Genomic DNA, 22308 nt, shown 5'->3' on the forward strand with positions numbered 1-22308 from the left:
TACTACCCTTCCATACAAATCATTTTCTGAGGTTATTTTGTATTTCTATATTTACACATTTATCTTTCTTAGAGCTAAGCACCCTGTGAGTGCCTGTTTAATCTAAGTCTAAAACACTTTCTACACAAATTTTGGGATTTTTAGCACATAAGGAAGTTATACAAAATAAAAAAGGTTGTGTTAAATTTATAATTAGAACTTTTAAAAGAGAGAGAGGAGTGGGATATCAACACAGAGATGTCTAGGTGAATCTACAATTTTCATGAACTGAAGAGCCAGACATATTTCATTCTCAGTGCTACATTTCATTTAAAAGAGATTTATCAATAATCAATTACCCTAAATAAGGGCCTCCATTCATTAAATCAAACACCTGAGCCGGATTTAGTAACTGTTTAAATCGTCGGAGGAACTTTACTCCCTGATTATCTCCACTCTTAGAATTGACAAAAACCAATAGAGGACTAACACAGAATGAAAATGTTGCTCTACAGAAACCTGTAAAAAAACAAAGGACAAGATTAGTATGTATAGCTTTCTCTCTTACACTGTTAATAAAAATTAAGAGAAAAGAAGAGAAATTCATAAAAATAAAGAACCATCTTCATTACTTTAACAATGTTATAAATTAGCCGCCAAAATGGAGATAGGTTTATTATTTACATACTAAGAATACATGCTACCTTTTAAAATATGCTCTATGATGAAAAATTATAAAAAACATGATAAAAAATAATAGATAATTTGGGATATACAACCTGCCTTAAAACACTTAATTATAAGAAAAACCAATCATAGCCTGTGTTCATATTTACTGTTATAAAATATTTTAACTGCTCCTTGATGAGGCCTGAGCAAATATTTAAAAATTTATAAACAACAACAGAACCTTGATATACCATGGCTTGCAGAGGGAGGGCTTTTAATAGCACAGGTCTTGAAAAAAAATATCGCTTCTTTTGAGGCTTATATCCTTACACCTGTATGATCTATTGGCATAATTTACACAAAAAGTTTGAAACTCATAATGTACTTTATCAATGCAAAACATTGTTAGTATGTGGTAAAAACCTTTCATAATATGATTTGCTTGGAAGAAAGTTACTAATATGCTATTCCCAAACCAGTGTTATAAACAGGTTCCCCTCAGCACTTACAACTAAGTTGTGAGATTCTGGAAAAAGGGAATAAACATATGGTAATATAAGTTCCTGCAATGAAACTATAAGAAAACAGATTTCTAAGTAAGAGATAGGCTAATAGGCAGTTTCAATTATGGAGAAATGAAAACACTTATAAAAAATTAACCTTTTCAAATTACGTTTTGGTACAGAATAATGATCTTATTTGCTGAAATGTATAATCTAAAAGTCTTATACACAGAAATTTCACCAATGTGTAAATGTACATATCAACTTTCAATATACCAAGAATATCCATACACTGCTGCTACATACCATCAGAATCAGTGCTGTTTAGGGCAATTGGAGGTATGATAGACACCTTACATTGGCCAAGTGGACATATAGGATGGTATAAGTCTTTGCAGGCAGTGTGTACCTAATAACAAACAAATAACTTTTAAGAATCATGAAAACAAATCAATATTTAGTTATATCATAAATTATATCTAAGTAACTGATAATTTAAGGATCAACTACATCACAAAATGTTCAGAAATTCATAAATTACTTCAATGGCACAATATTAATGCTTCTAAGGAATGAGTTAATCATTTTAGAAATGGGAATTTGATTTTGTTTGCATAGCTTATCTTCATGATTGTCTCAGGGAAGTAGTATATAGTAATTTAGTAAATACTTGTGAAGGCAGGGAGAGGGGACGAGAGGAGAAAGGAGTGCAGAGGAAAGGAAGGAAAGAGTAGCTAACCAGTATGCCTCAATATCATTGTCCATTAAAAAAAACCAACTGATGGCATCTAACTTATAAAGTTCTTATAGAATTTAATGAAAATAAATAAAATTTATTGTATGTCCACTCTTTCTGTAATGATCCTATAACTTTCTATTAATACCTCTTTTATAACATTTTCATGTTATTATAGTTGTAAGTACATCCATGCCTATTTTCACAGCTAGACTTCTGACCTTGTATGGAAAAGGAAAAGGTCCTATTATTATACATTCATCTTGGGAAGTATATCAGAAGCACTCATTAAATGTAGAAACAAAGTTTCAAGGTCACTCCACATACTACTGAGAACAAAAAACACAGAGCTAACTTTACTCATTAAGTAGGAGCCAGGCAATTTTGAATACTTTATGCACTCAGCTCCAGGGCCTTTATGTTCTAACCGGTAAAAGCAGATATTCAATGCTTCATAAAACACTTAATATGGCATATATCATTAGTCCTTTTAGAAAACTGGCATATTAATGAAACATGCATATATCTAAACTTTTGCAAAAAATAACTGAAATTTAACAGTAATTCTTTTCCTGCTGATGACCTAATTTGGACAGTTTCCTAATATGATTATAATAGTTAACAGTCCAAATCGATTTTAGAAAAACAAGCATGCACAGATAGTTTTAAAAGGAATAAAAATACATAAAAACAGAGCAAAACTGAAACATATAACAATGTCAAATGAGAAAAATGGAACATAAAATTGTACCTTCACTATTTTTTACAGAAAATGTAAAACAATGTCCAGAGACTGGACAAAACTGGAAAAATTAGGAGCTGACTCAGTAGGGTTGTGGAACTATGGTTTGGTGTGGTTTTTCACTTAGATGCCTGTGTTTAGTCACTTAATATTGTACTGTTAGAAACTCCTCTATTTTAAAAGCAAAATCATATGTAAGCAAATAAATCAGAGTGTATAGGAAATGCAGAGTAAAAGGTGGTCCCTCACGGCTAATTAGCAGGGTGGGGCAGGAATGATTCTACAATAAGTTGGTATTTAAGTTAATCAGGAAAAAAAGAGCGAAAAGACATTCCAGGATGCCCCCTTCTAAATATGTAATAATATTATTAGTGAAATCTTTTAAAAGTGGGGGTGAATACAGTGAGCAAATAAAAAAACTAATTTACTCTTACTGATAAAGTTGGTAAAATTTAAAAAGTACTGACTACCTACAAGTACAAACCTATATTTTGCACTTAAAGACAATTTATATAATACTTTTTAAAAATACTTCATTACACATGATCTTTCTTTTTAAAAAGTTAAAAAAAAAAAAACAGCTGAAGTTCTTGAAGTAGAGAATCAGACTCCAGTAAATGTGGACTAATAAAAATAGCAGTAGGTGCATATGTCACTGGTTGTCCCCCTGTCCCCTGCCAAAACAAATCTCAAGTGGGATGAAAATTTAAAATCCTGTTTAGGTAGCACTCCTTTAAAATAAGGAATTGCAAAAGAGGGTTTTAGGGGTTGTGGTTACACCAAAACTCCAAAGAGAGAGAGTCTATATTAGTAGAGTCTATATTGTATTAAATGGCATAAGGGAAATAAAAAGTAACACGTATGGCTAACAAAAAGAGGTAACAAAGAATAAATAACAACAGGACAAAGAGAATCATGTTTGCTTTAAAAATAAAAAGGAAATACAGATTACTTATTAGGCCTGACTAAAATGTTATAGGAGTTACTTTCCTCTGTGGCCTATGGAATCAATCTCGTTATGAAATCAACACGTTACACTCACATCTCTTACATTTGCTGATCTACACCATACTTATTAAAGGCAATGGTTTTTTTCCCCACCCTTCTGTGGGGAGAGCGGAGCTGCTGACATGCAAGACACAAAACAAGACAAATCAGCCCAATGGAAGGTTATCACTGTTACAGTAGGAGAGCGGCACCCAGTGCTAAGATAAGCACTCACAGTTCCTGCCTCCTCGCCCTATCATCTTTTAGTCCCCATGCCACCCTCTGCGTGGCCTAGTTCACCCTCTGAGTCTTGCTCTGACTGCCCAGGTGCGTGCAGAAGCCCAGGCCTCACATAGTCCAGCACAGGTGATCTGCCCACTGGTGCCGGGTTATGTTGGGCATGCTTCCCTCCTCTTTTTTGCACAAGCAAGAAAGCTTTAAAATATTTACTGAAATGCAGATTTTAACATATGGCCTAACTGAACTCGGCATTCTGCAGAGAACATCCATAGGACTGTAGCAAAATTACATTTTGTATGTCAGTCAAAATTTGGCAGCTTTCTATATGCAGTATGTAGTAAAACAGGCCTGAAAATAGCAAACTACTAAGTGTAGCTAAACCATAATAAAAAACAATAAAACTGTGAGGAAGAGGTCTTTAGACAAAGGAAAAATATAACAAGAATAAGTATTACAAAAAGGATATTTGAAAAAGTAACCTGAGTGGAAGGAATATACCTTGAAAAAGATGAACATTACAGTGGGTACATGTGCCACCAGGCTCTGCTATGCCATAAATTCTTTGCCACTAAATCACATACATGTAGAAGTTATGAAAAGGAGCTCATTAAAAAGCACTCACCATCGTTTTACACCAAAGGCATTTCCAATCTTGTAGACGAAGTACACTGCCACACGTTTTGTCACAGACAGCACATTTGGCACTCACAGGCAAGTTACCCTCTAGCCACTGGTGAGGCATAGCCACCTGCAGAATAAAGGAGAGTCAAATTAAAGACTGTGGAATACACCATTCTTACCCTAGGGAAGCTATACAATAATTTCTTACTCCATGTATTCACTCCATGAATTTTTTACTTCATGGCATACATCCATTTACCCCACATTCATTGAGCATGTACTATGCCCCGAGCACTACAGAGGTACAAAGATAAGTAAGAGTAAATCTCTAGCCTTCTGAATTCATAGTACAGTTGAGGAGAAAGGAATGTAAAAGGCATTATTATAGTGATCACAAAGTGCTAGCAGATATTTTATTCAAGGTACAATGGAGGCAAGATTTTGAAGACAGGGGGCACTGTTGAGAGGAAGCCCCAAGGTCTGAGGAGTCAAGATCCAAGTAAACAGCCGAGCTAAGCCTTAGAAGACATGTTAGGTTTTCAGGTCTACACCACCAGCCTAGCAGCACTCCTAAGCCCTATTCACATTTCCCTTCAAATTTAAGTGCTGAAGGAACCAAGAAGGATCTAATTGAAAATAAAAATTCATAATTAAACAAAATCTTCCATTTAATACTACTAGTAAACATTCCCACCTAACTCTGTCATTATTTTCCACTGGACAGAAAATCAAAGAGAAGAGGTACTGGGAAAAGATCAGAGGCAGAACAGGGCTTACTCCATCTTCGTCTTCTATGATGTCCTTCCCGATGGAGGCCAGAGTCGTCCATTTGCAGTTATTTGTTGCCCTCACCGCACACCTTTTGTGAGCCTTGAATTTACATACTAAAAAAATAAAAGAGATAATTTCTAAATGCCTATGTACTTTTCAACAAATGACTAAAGGAAATCACAGCATGAAATTTAAAAGGTTGGAGGGTGGAAGAAAAACAATATTTTAAAAAGTTCAAATACTCTTCAACAATAGTAATGGTATTCTATAAAGCAAATATGGCTATGTATTTATGAAACACTTTTATCAAGCAATGAATTGCTACTTAGATTCCATTCAGCCATAAAAGAAAAACAGAAAGGAAATAAATACAAAAGAATTAGTTCTTGAGGAGAAAGGAAACAACATACACACACAGAACTAAATAAAATTCAGTAATACATGGGTGCTAGTAAAAGCCCATTTCTTACTCTGAATGGTAATTACAGTGTTTAATTTCTGAAAAATCCAATGAGCCGTACACTTCTGATACTTAAAAAGTGTGAAGATACCATTAAGATCAAAAGCAACGTAATTCAAAGGAGTTTTAAATTGCAAGGATGTCAAGACATCATGGGAAATAGCTTGATAGGGCTTACAAAGATGGCACTGTCCTTTGGAAGCACTGTGTTGGAATGACTACATTATAATGCAGAGGAAAGAAAAGATGAAGCGATGTTCTCACTGCATGCATCACTAATTCTCCTCAGCCAAATCACCATAAAGGTGCCTATAAAAAAAATAAGACACACTGAAAACTATATCACATGGATGAAAGAAACTGAAGAAGACAAATAAATAAAAAGATATTCTGTGCTCATGGACTGGAAGAATTAACATTGCTAAAATGTCCCTACTACCCCAAACCATCTACAGATTCAATGCAATCCTCACCCAAATTCCAATGACATTTTTTACAGAAGTAGAGCAAACAATCCTAACATTTACATGGAACCACAAAAGACCCCAATTAGTTGAAGCAATCTTGAGAAAAAAGAAGCAAGCTGGAGGCATCATGCTCCCTGGTTTGAAGAATAAACTCTGTTTCTCTGGTGCTCACAACTGTAAACCTACTTTTGCACTACCCTGTGTATTATAAAGCTGTAGTAATCACAACAGTATTGTATTTGCTATGAAAATACACACATAGATCAATGAATAAAGAGGCCAGAAATAAACCCACACATATATGGTCAATTAATTTATGACAAAAGACCCAAGAATATAAAATGAGGGAAGGACAGTCTCTTTAATAAATTGTACTGAAAAAACTAAATAGCCACAAGCCAAGTAATAGAGCTGGACTATTATCTTATTCCATGTACAAAACTTAACTCAAATTGGATTCGATACTTAAATGTAAGACCTGAAACCAAAAACTACCAAAAGAAAGGATGGGTTATAAGCTCGAAGAGGGACTACATCAAACTATAAAGAGTCTACACAGCAAAGGAAACCATCAACAGAATGGTAAGGCAACCTACTGATAGGAGAAAGTAAATGCAAATCATAGATCTGGTAAAAGGTTAACATCCAAAATACATAAAGAACTCATATAACACAATAGCAAAAAATAATTTGATTTAAAAAATGGGTAGCAGGATCTCTTAAGTGACATTTTTCCAGGTAAGACATACAGATGGCCAACAGGTACATGAGAAGCTTCTCAACATCACTAATCATCAGGAAAATGCAAAACCTCAGTGAAATATCACCTTACACCTGCTCAAATGGCTATTAGCAAAAAGACAAAAAATTCACTTGGAGTGAGGTTGTGAAGGAAAGGGGTCCCTTGTGTACTGTTAGCAAGAATGCAAACTGGTGTAGCCACTATGAAAACCGATATGAAGGTTCCTCAAAAAATTAAAAATAGAACTACCATATGATACAGCAATCCCATTTCTCAGTATTTATCTGAAAATGAAAACACTAATTTAAAAAGATGTCTGTACAACCATGTTTACTGCAGCATTATTTATAAGCTATGAAAACAACCTAAGTGCCCACTGAAGAATGAATGGATAAAAAAATTTGATATATATATGGAATATTATTCAATTATAAAAAATGGAATCTTGTCATTTGAGACAACATGGATGGACATTGAGGACAATATGCTAAGTGAAATAAGTCAGGCAGAGAAAGACAAATACTGTACAAACTCACTTTTATGTGGAATATAAAAAAAAACAACCACCTAGCTCATCGCCACAGAGAACAACAGTTTGGTGGTTGCTAGAGGCAGAGGATTGGGAGGGTACTCAGTATGGGTAAAGGAAGTCAAAAGGTAAAAACTTCCAGTTATAAAATAAGTAAGTCATGGGGATGTAACATTTAGATGGCAGCTATAGTTAGTTAGTAACACTATCTTGTATATTTGAAAGTTGCTAAGAGAATAAATCTTAAAAATTCTCACCACAAGCAAAAGAAACTCTGTAACTATATATGGTGATGGTAGCTAGACTTATTCTGGTAATCATCTGCAATACATACAAATATTGAGTCCAAAAAAAAGATAGAAATAAGAGGAAACAACCATGAAAGAAGCAACATAAATATGAAAAACAAGTAAACCACAGATTTGGAAAGTTAACCCTTACTTATAAAAATCAGGACTTGACTACTATTAAACTTATCCTTTTGAGGACACAAGTTACCCAAGTGCTAGTGAATACTGATATTATACGAGTTTCTGACTTTTCAGATAAATATTTAAAAGTATAGATCCGTCCAGTGAAATATAATAAGCTAACTTGTTAATTCTTATTGTAAGGTGGCTCCTGTTCACATGATACTGAATTTCTAACAGTAAGCCATTAATAAACTGGAAATGATGGGTTACGTACCATTCTTTTTAAGAAAACCTAATTTAATGTAACATGAAAACAAAAGGGTCAGGTAAAATAACAGATTTCTACAGTCAAATGTTCAAATGCTTCGGGTATCATGAACAGCGAATATATAATGCTCACTTACACTAAGCTGGTTTTTCCAGCTTAGAAATGTTTCATTTACATGCTTTGCATTTACATGCTTTTTCTGTATACGCTCACAAATTCTTTCCTGGAAATCATACATTTTTGCAATAAATGACTTTGTGACTAGAGGACAGACTTCATATAGACTGCAGTAATTATTCAATTGAATGTTATTGCTTATAAACAGTAGTGTAAAAAAGAACACTATAGGAAGTAAGCTTGGTTTCCAAAACAATTTCAGCATTTTGCTCCAATACAAGTGACTTTTTTAAAACTATGGCTAGTTAGTATCTCTAGGCTTTTCATCTGCTATAGCATTGCTCAAAAGTGTGGTCCCAGTTTTAGGTTTATATGCAACATAATCCTCAGGCTGCTTTTTAAGTACAAGTCAGTACTCAACATTAATAGCCAATAACTATTTTCTAAGAGGAAAAGAAGGAAGTAAAAAAGGGAACAGGGTATAATTTCATGGCTTTTTAAAATTTTGATACTCAAAATCAAGTAGCACATTAAAAAAAATCACAGATTTGTAATAATAAAGTGCTTCATGAAATGATCCTCAAAAATTGCAAGGTTACTTAATATAAAATAATTATAATAATAATACAAACCAGACTGTAATTATGGTCACAAAGAAATGGAAATGATTAATAGGCATCTTAATTTTGTTATGTAACAATTAAATATCTCCAAACAAGTTATTCTGAAATAAAGTGCTTTCCCCTAAACTGTAAAGCCATTATTTTAAAACTCCAAGACTTATAAAATATACTGATATGTAACAAAATTATCATTTTTTTATTGTAATATTTATTCAGCCTTTACTACACTGAATCCTTATGTGTTCAATCATGGTTAAGACAAAAATTTGTAAGTTGATATATTTGATACTGTTAATTGAAAAAAATCACCATTTAACTATTTTTGTTAAATTGCTAACTTAAATAAATATAAAAATAATTTTGCTCTGAAATTATAATTAACAACCTAAATTGATTTAAGGGATTATTTATGAAAAGTCTTTTGTCTTCTATTTTTTATTAATATATTTTATATGTGCAAGGTTTTAAAGTAATAGTTTTAGTTATTATTCAACACAAACCTAGAAGATAAATCCACATAGCCTTGTTTTATTGTGAAAAACAAGGACAGAAAGATTAAGTAAATTTAGCATGGTTTCACACACTGGAAGCTGGATTTCAGTCTAACATGAAATTATTCATTGTCACTGTTAAACAAATTTTTCTTGTATTTGTATCTTTATTATAACTTTTAAAGCCTTTTGCATCTTGTAGCTTTAGTTTCATTAAGTAGGATAATGATTAGCGGTAGGCGGGGGGCGTTCCCTAAAGTTTAACTGTGATTACAATAAAAGTATCCTAAATAGCACATTCTCATAAAATAAGAATGCAACTTTTTTATATAATTCACAAAATCCTTGGGATTTGTAAAACCTCTGCTACAGTTCTAAAAATACTAATGGTCAAAATGCTGTAGAAAAAGTGAATGCTGCTATATATTCTTCTAACAGTATAATCTAAAAGTGCAGTAATTGACACTTTTTTAAAAATCAAGACTTCATTATTAATGGAATAATATAACAATAAATTTATTTAAAGACTTAAAGTTTCTTATTCTCAACAGCTGATGTAATTTTCATTTTTCTTTAAAAATGCTTAGAAAAATATTCAGTCATCCCACTATCAATCTCAATATTTAATAATGTATAACTCAAATCAGAAGGGTACCACATAGTATCTCAAATCTGATATCATTTTTAGCATTTTTGGGATGAGAGACTAGATGGTAAGAGTAAAAAGACCTTCAAGATAATGCTACATATCACAGACCTGGCAGGACTTACTCAGAGGTACAGGACCCTTTAATATTATTAGAGTCGTAAAGGCCAATTATAGCTTTGTTTGAAATCATCCTTAAAATCTAAAAAAAAATATTTCATGTCTCCTCCAAATGTTCATTTTTACGCTTTTAATGCATCAGATCATGATGCAATCTGTAATTTTTTACTTGATACATTTTTTATAAAACACAGTTAAAATTTCTATAATTTACTTGACTAGAAAAGTAAGTTTATTGTATGTATTCTCTCATTTAGTTTCCATAATGTTTTATGAAACAAAAATGACTATTATCCCCATTTTATAGACGAGAAAACAGAAGTCTGAAAAAGTTGAACTATTCCCCCTGGTCACAATGTGAATGCTGGACACAAAACTGGAACCCAGACGTGTTAAGTGCAGAGCTCTGTTCTAAACCAATATGCTGTGTAATTTTAAGTCAATGAATTAATGACATCCCTCAAATTTTATCATTTAAAATGAAATAAAACTGTGACTCTATTTTATTATTTAATTATAATAAATTTATATTTTTAATTACTCAAGAATTTTTCATATTAGAGAAAAAAAGCTTGTAATAGTATTATAAATAGTTCAGAAATAGTACACAATGATATGATCATTGAGGTATGAAATTAAATAAATCTAAAGAAGTTATGAGTGCCCTGACAAGTGTGGCTCAGTGGGCTGGACGTCTCCTACAAAGCAAAAGGTTATGGGTTGGATTCCTGGTCAGGGCACAGGCCTGAGTTGTGGGTTCAGTCTTGGTCAGGGCACATAATGAGAGGCAACCAATTAATGTTTCTCTCTCACATCAATGTTTTTCTCCCTCTCTCTCTTTTTCCCTTTCTCTAAAAATAAATAAATAAATAAATAAATAAATAAATAAATCTTTAAAGAAGTTATGACTTTCTCTTTGTAATTATTTCCTTTAAGTGGTCATTGCTCTTAAGTTAAAAAATAGACTGCAAATTCTATAATGAAAACAACAGCACAGACCTTATTTTTACAAAACTTTAAGTGAAAGAATGGCATCAATTTAAATTAAACAAACGTGAAATAAAATAAAACAGGGGCTAAAACAATGCAATATAAGTAACAATCGGAAATTGTGGCAGAGTATAGACTGTCCTCACAGAAAGTTTTGTTCTCTGTTATCAATCAGAACAGCAAAAGAATACTTAAAACTGGAATGACATACAAAGTCTAGAGAATTCTTTCTAGTCAGTAGTTACTAGTTCCTCGAGAGTGAAATGCTTCTTTTCAAATTACTTTATATTGCCTCTTCCTGAGCCAAAATATTAGTCTTACACAAGCAAAGCTCCACTTTAAGCCACCATAAAACTTAACACTCTGTTCCCACTAAGTTGCTCCCAGCTACTGCTTCCACCCAAGGAAAATGTTTTCCCGTGGTGATTGTTCCTTGCTCACTTCTCAGAAAAACCAACGGCAGCATGTTTACAGTATGGTCAGTATTGAGGGACAGCGAGTGCGATGCTACAGTACCTTCGCAGGACAGGCCATGGGAAGTAACCCCAGAAAGACTCTCTCGGCACACGTTACAGAAAGTGGGTCGGGCGTGGGAGCAGGCGTACCAGTTGTGCATCCCTGAGAAATGTTCCACATTAAACTGGGCCACCTAAAAAGGAGATGTTAGCACAGATCTGCCAAACAAGAGAACGAGACTACAGACACTGAACATTTGGAATGTATATAGTTATGATTAAAATTTCAAGCCCTTATTTTAATAACTAAAATACTTTAAGTAAAACTAATGCAATATCAGGTTTAACCAAGTTACTGAATGAATCTACACATACTTATTTCTGCAGAATATAGCATCAGCTCTTCAGTTAACATTCTCTAAGAACACAAGATGACAGAAGAAATACTACTCTACCTCGTAGGGTTCTCTGGTCTGTACAGACTTCAGAGAGCTGATCCAATCCTCCATCTCCTTTCTGTTCTCAGCGCATAGCATTAGTCTTCTGAATGGAGTGATTATCTGAAAGGAATAATTCAATCTAATGATTGTTAATAACCAACAGAGAGATTATTGCAAAACCTAACATCTTGCACGGTAGTTCCATTTTTAATCTCTGAGTCCTCATTTCCTTGATGAATAAAGTAAGCATCTCTATAAAGTAAATGAGTTTAGTTCTATGAGTATGATGCAATGTGGTCTAGGAAAGAAAATTCTAAGGAAACTTTTCTTGACTATGATCTCATTGCTACGTACTCATCAGGCTTTTTAGCCCTTCACCAAAGTCTATGAACACAAATAAGCAATGTATTCTTTCTCATTTCATGAAATATATCTTAAAAATTGATTCTAAATATACTTCGAAATCATTTATGGTAAGCTTAGAATTAATGCATAGCTATCAATGTGGAATTATTATAAAAGCTGAAAATCAAAGGAATGTACTGTAATATGGTTTTATAATTGGCTTACATAATATCAAGAACATTGTTATTAAATTGCCTACTTTAATATGCTTTATATGAAGGACTTTTTTTCCCATTGTGTGGGACCCCACTTTACTAAGTTTTATTGAGAGCAGGGAGGAAGAATTAAAGGAAAAAATTGTGACTTTCATCTGTTTTCATATCATTAAAGAAGGCAAATTAATTAAGAATCTTAATGCAAGTGAAATGGAAATTTCATGCTGTTATAGCACCAAAAGTGATTCAAAGTAGTATTCTGAAATAACTTGAAAGAGCTCCCATTTATGTGTGAAATATTTTCGTTGTAATCTTGAGGTTAATAAACCCTAAGCATTTACTACAATAAGGGACCATTTATTTACTTGTGGGAAAGGAGCAAAAATGTTACCTTCCTACCCAGAAACTATTCCCAAATAATAAATTACATATTTATTTATATAGAAAATAAATTTTCTCAGGTTAAGAGCCATTTGATCAAGTGATAATCTATATATTGCATGATAGAGATTTCCCAAGTCATGAAAAAACAATAATCATCTTATTAAAAAAAAAGGAACCCTTTCCAAAAGGAGTAAACTAGCAAGCCTCAGTCACTACTGTTCAACTTAGAAAATAAGTCCATTACTAAAAACTATAGAAATCAGCCCAGTCTTAGATACTCACCAGTCACAGCCTCCTCTCATTTATCATTAGCTCAGGCTACACAATCCTTCCTTAAACCACGAGGCCTTAAATACATCTGACAGGCACTCCGACTTACATACAGCTAGCCAGAGTCACATGGAAGAAGAGCACCAATCGTAGCTTTGGGTTTTGGGTAACTGCATATGAGATTGAACAGAACCTCCCCTTTGCATTTTCTTCTGTTTTCCAGTACCCTCTTTGGATAAAGCTTATTAGCAGTTGGTCACTTCTCTTTGTGAATAAATAGTTAATGCAAAGAGCAATGCCTCCCTCATTACTTAGGAGCCAAATGGATGCTTTATTGCTTCAAATGTTTTTCTAAGACAGCTCACCAAAAGCAGAAGAGCAATACCATTAGACCATAATACACTCCTGGCTCTGACAACTGGCACTCTCAAAATCTCAACGTTTCACTGGAATGAATACATCTGATATTTTATTTACCTCAGGTGCTTTATTTATTTGTTTGTTTGTCTATTTGTTTGTTTAGCTATCCTATTTAATATAACTATATAGATATTCCCTCTCTTTCATTCTGATGTTATAGTGAGATAAAACATTACTTAGATAAATAAACCTGGTTTGCTATCTTATTCTTTTATTCACTTTTAATTTTAAGTAAAGCAGGATGTCTGAGGTGTTAACTATCTTTAATGCCTTTACAGTCTTTCCAAGTTATCGTGAATTCAATAAAAAAGGAGAAAGAGGGATAAATAGCTTCTCATTTTTGTCACTTTTGGAACTACATAAAGTCTCAATTCTAAAGGATTTCAGCAATAAGAATCATGCATGTACCTTATACATTGATGACATAAAATATCAACAATTTCTCCTTTTTAATAAAAATTTGTTTAAAATGGATAATCATAAGCAAGTAAAGATTATATAACACATTTTAAAAAATAAGTTTTTAAAAGCTAAAAGAAATTAGAAATAATTTTGATTTAAGAAATCCACTGATTATGAAGTTACATTAAAAGAAGTAGGTATGAAAAAGAAAATGCTTCATAAGTCATGTGATGCAGAGGGGTCTGGCCTGTGCGGCTGTACCAGCACCTCAGCAAGCAGCCCAGAACTGTCAGGGCCTAACGGAAGCCAGGCTGCCCAGGAAGCCTGGAATATTTCCGCAGTGGGCCCTTTCCCCTCTCCGGTCATCCTTCAGTAGCCATCAATGCTCTGAGCTCCCTCCCCACCTTTCATTTAAATTCTTCCCCAACCCCAACCTTGGTAAGAAAGGGAATGACAGTTGTTAACTGAGAGGCACTAGTTGTATTCTAACTGAACCCCGCTACAATACAGTGGTTTCTCATTCAAATCTTTAGTAGGAAAACATTTGGGGAGCAGCAAACTCTGAAATTTTGCGGGGAGGGGTTCTTACTCAGAAAGTACATCTGACTCAGCCTTTTTATTCTGACAAATGAATAGGATGGAGAGATGGAAGGATAAGGAGATGAGGGGAGGGAGTTACTCCCACGGAAGACTGCCTGAGCCTGTTGGGGGCCAAGGCCAGGACGTTTCTGGAACAAGAGGACTTTTTACATTACTTGAAGAATTGGAAGCTTGCCTCTCTTAAAGTGTCTCTTAGCCCCCATCCTCATCTCAAGCCCATTCTTCTTCTCTCTTCCTGGGAAATTATTCCCATTCCCAAATAATTTTTTTCAGGCACATCCAAATTTACTTCATTAATTAGTTTTTTCAAGCTCTAACCACCACTCCCACCTCAGATCCCAGAACATATCTGCCTGTCGGTTCAAGCATCCCAGCATTTACTGAGCACATACTGCAGGCCAGAGCTCAGGGGGTATGAACCATGTGAGCTTTGCCTCAATAATCTAAAAGGAAGACAAGGAAGCAAACCAAGATTTACTTGTCTGAAAAAGTGCTATAGAAGTAGAAGTACAACGGAGAGACATCGAATCAGTCTGTCTCCTAAATGCTGCCTCAAATAACATACAAACTTTCCATTAATAAGGATATTACTCTACTTCAAGAGTTACTGACCTAAAAGAGTTAAGCAACAATTCTACTATGTGCATAAGAATCAAGATTTTCCCAGCCTAGTAAAGCCTGTGACTATATGAGAGATATAGGCAATATGGCATTAAATACATAAAATTTTATAGAAGAGTAGCATTACAGTTAAGACTTTAAATACAGAAGCATTTTAATTTGATGTAGTCCCATTCATTTATTTTTTTTCCAGCTTCCCTTGCCCTAGGAGAAATATCGGACAAAATATTGCTATGTAAGATATTGGAAATCTTACTGACTGTGTTTTCCTCTAGGATGTTTATGGCATCATGACTTATAATTATTTTATCCATTTTGAGTTTATTTTGGTGTATGGTGTAAGTTGGTGGTCTAGTTCCATTCTTTTGCATGTCCCAGTCCATTTCTCCCAATATCATTTATTGAAATGACTGTTTCTACTTCACTGTATGCTCTTGCTTCCTTTGTCAAATACTAATTGACTATAGAGACATGGATTTATTTCTGGGTTCTCTATTCTGTTCCATTGATCTATGTGCCTGTTCTTATGCCAGTACCACACTGTTTTGATTACAGTGGACTTGTAGTATAGTTTGATATCATGTACTATGATCCCTCCAACTTTGTTCTTCTTTCTCAAGATTGCTGAGGTCGTTTTTGGTTCCATATAAATTTTTGTAATATTTGTTCTAGATCTGTGAAATATGCCATTGGTTTCTTAATAGGAATTGTGTTGATTCTATATATTGCTTTGGGTAGTATTGAAGAAACCATCTTCAAAATGAAAAGGGAACTGACTGTGTGGAAGAACATATTTGCCAATGATACACTGGACAAGGGTTTAATCTCCAAAATATATTAAGAACTTATATAACTCAACACTAGTTGACAAATAATCCAGTTAAAAAATGGGCAAAGGACCTGAACAGACACTTCTCCAAGGAAGACATGGAGAGGGCCTACAGACATATGAAAAAATGCTCAACATCACCAACCATCAGAGAGATGCAAATTAAAACTACAATGAGATATCACCTCACACCTCTCAGAATGGCTACCCTTAATAATCAACAAGTACTGGCAAGGGTATGGAGAAAAGGGAACCCTAGTGCACTGCTGGTGGAAATGCAGCCACTGTGGAAAACAGTATGGAATTTCCTCAAAAAACTAAAAATGAAACTGCCTTTTTGACGTAGCAATTCCACTGCTGGGAATGTACTTGAAAAGTCTCGGAACATCAATTCAAAAGAAATTTATGTACCCCCATGTTCATAGCAGCATTATTTATAATAGCCAGTACTTGGAAACAGCCTAAGTGCCCATCAGTAAATGAGTGGATAAAAAAAAAAAAGTCTGTGCGTAACATACACAATGGAATATTACGCAGCAGAAAGGAAGAAGGAATTCCCACCTTCCGCAACTGCATGGGTGGAACTGGAGGCTATTATGCTAAGTGAAATAAGCCAGTCAGTGCAATACAAATACCATATGATCTCACTTATAAGAGAAATCTAATAAACAAAATAAATTAGTGAGCAAAAGAGAACCAGAAGCATAGAATCATAGAACTGACTGACGACTGTAAGAGGGGTTTGGGAGGCAGGGAATGATTGAAGGAAGGTGAAGGGATTAGTCAAAGAACATATATGAAGGACCAACTCATGGACATGGACAACGCCTGGAGACTGATTATGGAAGTCGGGGGCAGGCTAGGTGGAGGGGGTGAAGGAGCAAAAGTGCTATAATTTTAACAATATAAAGAATAATATATTTTTTTAGACTTTAAATGCACAATCATGCCCAGGAGAAAAAGATTCATAGCCAAATCCTATGCTGGCTGCTCAGTGAAGGAATTACAGATTATTTTAATTGTAAATTTTTATTGGCTTGTCTGTCGTTTCTAAAGTAAATATGTAGTACTTCTGTAATAAAAACAATTTTTTTTTTTTACTAACAGAAGAACAGATATTTAGAATTTAAAATTTTGTGTTGTTCCAAAGCAGGAGATCTTAAACTCCACTAGCGGCACATTAAAATCATCTGGGAGATTTTTTAAAATCCAATGTCCAGGCCACACTCTAGACAATTAACTGAGTACATACGGGGGTGGGACACAGCTACCAACGGTGGTGGTGGTAGTGGTTGTTGTTGTTTTTAACTCCCAAGTGACTCTAAAATGTAGCCAAGCTGGATAACCAGTGCTCTAAAGGTATTTTATTGTTTCCCATAGCATTGTTAGAACTTCAGAAATGAAGGAAGTTTCCACAGAAGTGAATTATAGGCCGTTGCTAATCTGCAAATTCCCAACTGGAAACCACTAATGTAACAGCAGTGATTCAGAGCCTAAACTCTGAAGTCAGACTGACCTAGACTAAATGCCAGTGATATCCTTCCTTACCTGTGTGGTTGTGGACCCATTTCCTGGGTTCTCTGAAGTTCAGCCTCACCTCTGCTGAATGGGGATAGAGCAGTAAGTAATTCACTGCTCTGCAGAGTGGTGTAAATTTGTGAGACAACCCAAGTAAAGAATTCAGCAGTGTCTGTTACAAAGCCAAAGCTCAGTAACTGTTAGCATCACAATTCTTCTTAGCACTGACTAAAATTGAGTACATATGTTTATAGATTTCTTTTGTAATTAACATATTTTTTTAGTGTAAGTATGATCCACAGACAAAAATAACACAGCTTAAGTCAGAAATAGAGGCATTTTGCCAACAAAATAGTGACTGACTAGCAAATAACCAAAAGAGAAATAATGATAATTACCTCCTTCTTACAAGACATTAGGAAAATACCAACAAACAAATGAGGGAAAAAACATCCCCTCTTAATTGCACTGTGTCAAACCTTACCCAAAACAGGAATGTAAGATGGTAAAAGGCTTACCAAAGTTAAAAGCATCAAATTCCAGTAGGTATCATGCTCAAACTACATTAAATAAATGGTTGCTCATTTCAACTCAGTTTTTTGATTCTGCAATGAAGGAAACTCTGCAACCTTCTCTGGCAATTTTAAATGTCCAATGCCCTTTTTTTGTCAGGCAATTCTTTTTTCATTCCTAAAGTTCTTTACAACAAACTGATCACATTGGCCCTACTGCAGTAATTGTTGCTTAATATTTAGTGATTAATCCTGAACTGCCATGAATGAAATAGAAATTCACACACAGTGAGCAGCCTTTTTTGGAAAGCAGGACAAACAAAAGTTTAGTTGTGTTGTAACAATTTTGTATTGCCTATTTATTATAACTTAGGGGCTATAACTTGACTTCTGTGAAAAACTGAACCAGATATATGTCTCTTTAATACTAGGTTTGCTTTAACTGTAACTGCCAACAGCTTCGTCTTCATAGACCTCTGCCATCCTTCCTCATAAAACCTATATTCAACTGTTAAATTATGTATGTTGCTTTTTTCATTCTTCTTTTATGGAATGAAATAAGTCACTTTGACAATGTAAATGTGCCAAATATAGTCATGCATCTTAAGTGACTATTTTGAGGGCAGAGATGCTTACACCCATATTTCAAAGAGTAAACTGGGGATCTCTACACCTCCAAGAGTATAGGTCGGTCCTCAACTATGTGCTACAAATGAATCCAGCCAAGAGTTTTTTTCCAAAACATTGAACCATGCTCCATACCAGACTTAGTGAATCAAAATCTTATGTGAGGGGAAGGCATGGATTATTTCAGATATAACCTATAGTTTGGCAAAGCTACACAGGTGACTCTGATGCACACTCCTGTTTATCAATCATAAAGGGCTGCAGAAGCATCCAACTTTCCCATGAGTAAAAGCAAGATCTCATCTAAATAATGTAAAGAAAGTGCTGTAATCTTTATGGCTCCATCTCTCCGTTTTCAGCACCCTTCTGCTCTCAAACTTCCAGTGTTCTCACCTGCCTCCAATAGTATTCCTTTGTGTGGGACCAATCTGAACTAGCCTACCACCTACTGTGCCCCACACAATATAACAGAGGTCCCAAAATGATGCTCTCTGATTTTTGTTTGGCCATTATGTTTGAAGTGCCTGTATTATAAAACAACAACAACAAAATTAAAGTCCATCCTATTAGACAGGTACTTTGCTCACTCACAGTACAAGCAATTTACACCTGTCTTCTTCAGCTGGCCATTTCATATACTTGTTTTACCCAGTGGGCTCTATAGGCATCTGAGATTGCAAGTCCTATACTGACTCTTTTACCTTCCGGGGTTGATACTCCCTTATTTTATTATCCAATTGCCTCAAGTTCCATGTGTTTTCTAAGATGACAATTACTGACCTAAAACGTCATATTTTCCTGCAGTGTTAATAGACAATAAAGGTTTAATGTGTATTTTCTCTCAAGGGTGCTTGAATTTTAACAGAAGATTAAGAAAATACAATGCCACAACAAATATAATTTCTGGCACTAAATTCAAAGAAAGTGACATATATTTTCAACATAGTATAATTTAAATCAGCAACACCATAAACATTTATTTTATAGCTATAAACACAGTGGAATATGCATTAAGTGCTCACGAAGAAAAACTAGTTCAATAGAATCCTGAAACACAAATTTCACAATATCTAAAATGACGTAAAAAATCCTTACAAAGATGTAATGGACTAATGGTAAGACTGAGATTGACAGGTAAGTCACACACATGCAAGAATCTCAATATTAATCTGCAGGTTAAATTTACAAAGAAATTCTGCTATTCAGACAGTATACTATGTAAATAGAACCTTAAATCATTTTTCTTGGTAGTGTTCCCTTTTGGAATGACCTAAAACTGACAAGCAAAACAGAGACAGACTTACAGATAGAGAGCAGGCTGACAGCTGGGGGGTGGGAGGGTGGGGGGCAGGTAGGGGCTAAAGGGGTGGAGGGATTGAACAAAACACATAAAGAGAAAGAACTCATGGACAACCAAGTGGTGATTGTGGTGGGGGGGGCGTGGATGGAAGTGGAAGAGGCTATGGGGGGATAAATGGTGATGGAAAAAATAGAATAAAATAAAATAAAGGAAAAATGTATATGTAACCAAAAATATTAATAAAAATCTCCTCAGATGTCTGTTTACAACCATGTTTAAATTCATACACAAACACAAATATAAACCCTTTACTAAGAGCCCAAGAAGATCTTTGAAAATCATTCCACATTTCTCATTTTGGCTGGCTGATCATTCTAACTGATGAGTCATTTTGGCTGAATAACAACTTACTGGTCTCACTATGCATTCCTGTAATGTAGACTAGGAAGTATCAAACATCCCCCTAGTCTCTCACAATAAAGAGGCAGGCATCAGTCATGGACATGAGGAAGGCTGCCCCAGTGCTGCTTATATTCCTTCTTAAGGAGAAGGTATATATATATATCATTTGCATATGATATTTATTTCAAAAAATCAACTAATTACCTAAATATTGACATAAATAATTGAGAATTTTGTAGCATAGATATGAAATATTATTCACTTGTGACAAGATTCTACAGAAAAGAAAATAGTGAAAAAATTCTAATGGAAACTTTTTGAAAATATGTAACACAATTATTCTGAGAAATCAATTAATTATAGAATGAAAAAAAAAGACCTTTGGATAAGAGTGGAAGATATCTGCCACATCTGTCTTCCTGTCTACAGGAATACTTGACTACACACTTACGGCAAAAGGCTATATATCTTATTTATTCTTCAATCATCTTTTTAAATTAAATATAAAGTTAATTTTTATTACAACACATTAAAGAGAAAAAAATAGATGTACAAGTTAAATGGGTTGTCCACAATTAGTTAATATAACCTCTTATATGAGGAGTTAACAAAAAAGTATCAGCATTTCAATAACAAGTTAAAAAAAGATTTCTTTAGTGTAAAACTGAATTGAGTAACTAATTATGGTCAACTCAATTAATGTTTTTGCTTCCAAGCTTCTGCATACTCAAGCTGTATTTAAGAAAAAATATAGAAAAGAGGCAGAGTTAAAATTAGACAACCATATTTTTAGGGGTGCCTATTGAAGAATGTGGGGTCAAGTAAGAAGATCGAAAATATCTGCTTTAAAATACTTAAGATAAAATAGATAGAAGAGAGAATAAATGAAACAAGTGTGGCAACAAGCTAGGCAAAGTGGAAGTGGGGTCCGGCACAGTTATCCTGAGTTAGGGTATATCTGAAATTTTTCGAAATTCAATAAAAATGTACTTAAGCATTTGTGAGCCCCAAACAAAGTTCTGCAAGGATCTAAAAAGGTCAGGGACCTGATGTCTTAGTCTCATATCAGCCCTATTCAACCCTTGGCCCTGAACTCAGCTTGCAGACCCAAGTCTCTGATCTCTTACCTCCTTCCCCCATCAAATTCAAATTAGATGAGTAATGTGGTTCCTTTGCTCAAGTGATCTGCAATGCCCACAGAAGCTAATGAATTAAGACTTCTGATCACTCATGGAGATGGGGTGGGATGGGCGGAGCTTAAGAGAGCTATGTAAATCTCACTTCCATATTTCTTGAGCCACAATGACTCTGTTTAAGATTTGGTCAGCAGATTACAAAGCCTCTTTGGGAAAGGAACCATGACTTTAAAACATGCCATTTTCCATGTTAATTTGATTTCCCTGTATAACCTAATGTTGGATTTTTTAAGTGCCTTAGAGTATCAAATACAAATAAAATATGAATTCTGATACCTGTTTTCATGACAAAACCCCGCCTACAGATTTTAGAGCTATTAGTACCAATATTTTCACTACATACAGAATATTTCCAAAGGATCTTACATTCTAAAAAGCAAATTTTCCTTTATTAAAATTAAAAAATCCAAAATACTCTAAAGTCACAATTTTACTGAATATTTTTGATAATATTTTTGAATGAATACTAATAAGTTTATTAATTGTTCATCAACACAAAATAAAGACATAAAAGCAGAATCCAAACACTTTTCGAATCAGTGACTATATTCAGTATTATATAACTTAAATGTAGTCTTAGAATCTACTAAAAATGTAAAAGAGAGCAGTCTATTTAACATCACCCTGGGACTATCCTGTCTTAAAGCGTTGCTTCAGA

General features: G+C 34.3%; 1 protein-coding gene across 1 annotated transcript in view; it reads right to left on the reverse strand.

Moving 5' to 3' along the window:
* The window catches only part of DGKH (diacylglycerol kinase eta), a 204703-nt gene that overhangs the window by 69511 nt on the left and 112884 nt on the right, over positions 1-22308 (reverse strand). Inside the window, exons 5-10 of the mRNA XM_054586384.1 lie at positions 12025-12129; positions 11631-11763; positions 5255-5361; positions 4479-4604; positions 1458-1560; positions 339-498 (exon numbers count right to left, since the gene is read on the reverse strand). Of these exons, the coding sequence (XP_054442359.1) occupies positions 339-498; positions 1458-1560; positions 4479-4604; positions 5255-5361; positions 11631-11763; positions 12025-12129 (734 nt within the window). The remainder of the gene's footprint in view (positions 1-338; positions 499-1457; positions 1561-4478; positions 4605-5254; positions 5362-11630; positions 11764-12024; positions 12130-22308) is intronic.

The sequence above is a fragment of the Pteronotus mesoamericanus genome, unplaced genomic scaffold, assembly GCF_021234165.1.
Source record: "Pteronotus mesoamericanus isolate MK-2021 breed Mesoamerican mustached bat unplaced genomic scaffold, CSHL_Meso_final contig_94, whole genome shotgun sequence".
Classification (NCBI taxonomy): domain Eukaryota; kingdom Metazoa; phylum Chordata; class Mammalia; order Chiroptera; family Mormoopidae; genus Pteronotus; species Pteronotus mesoamericanus.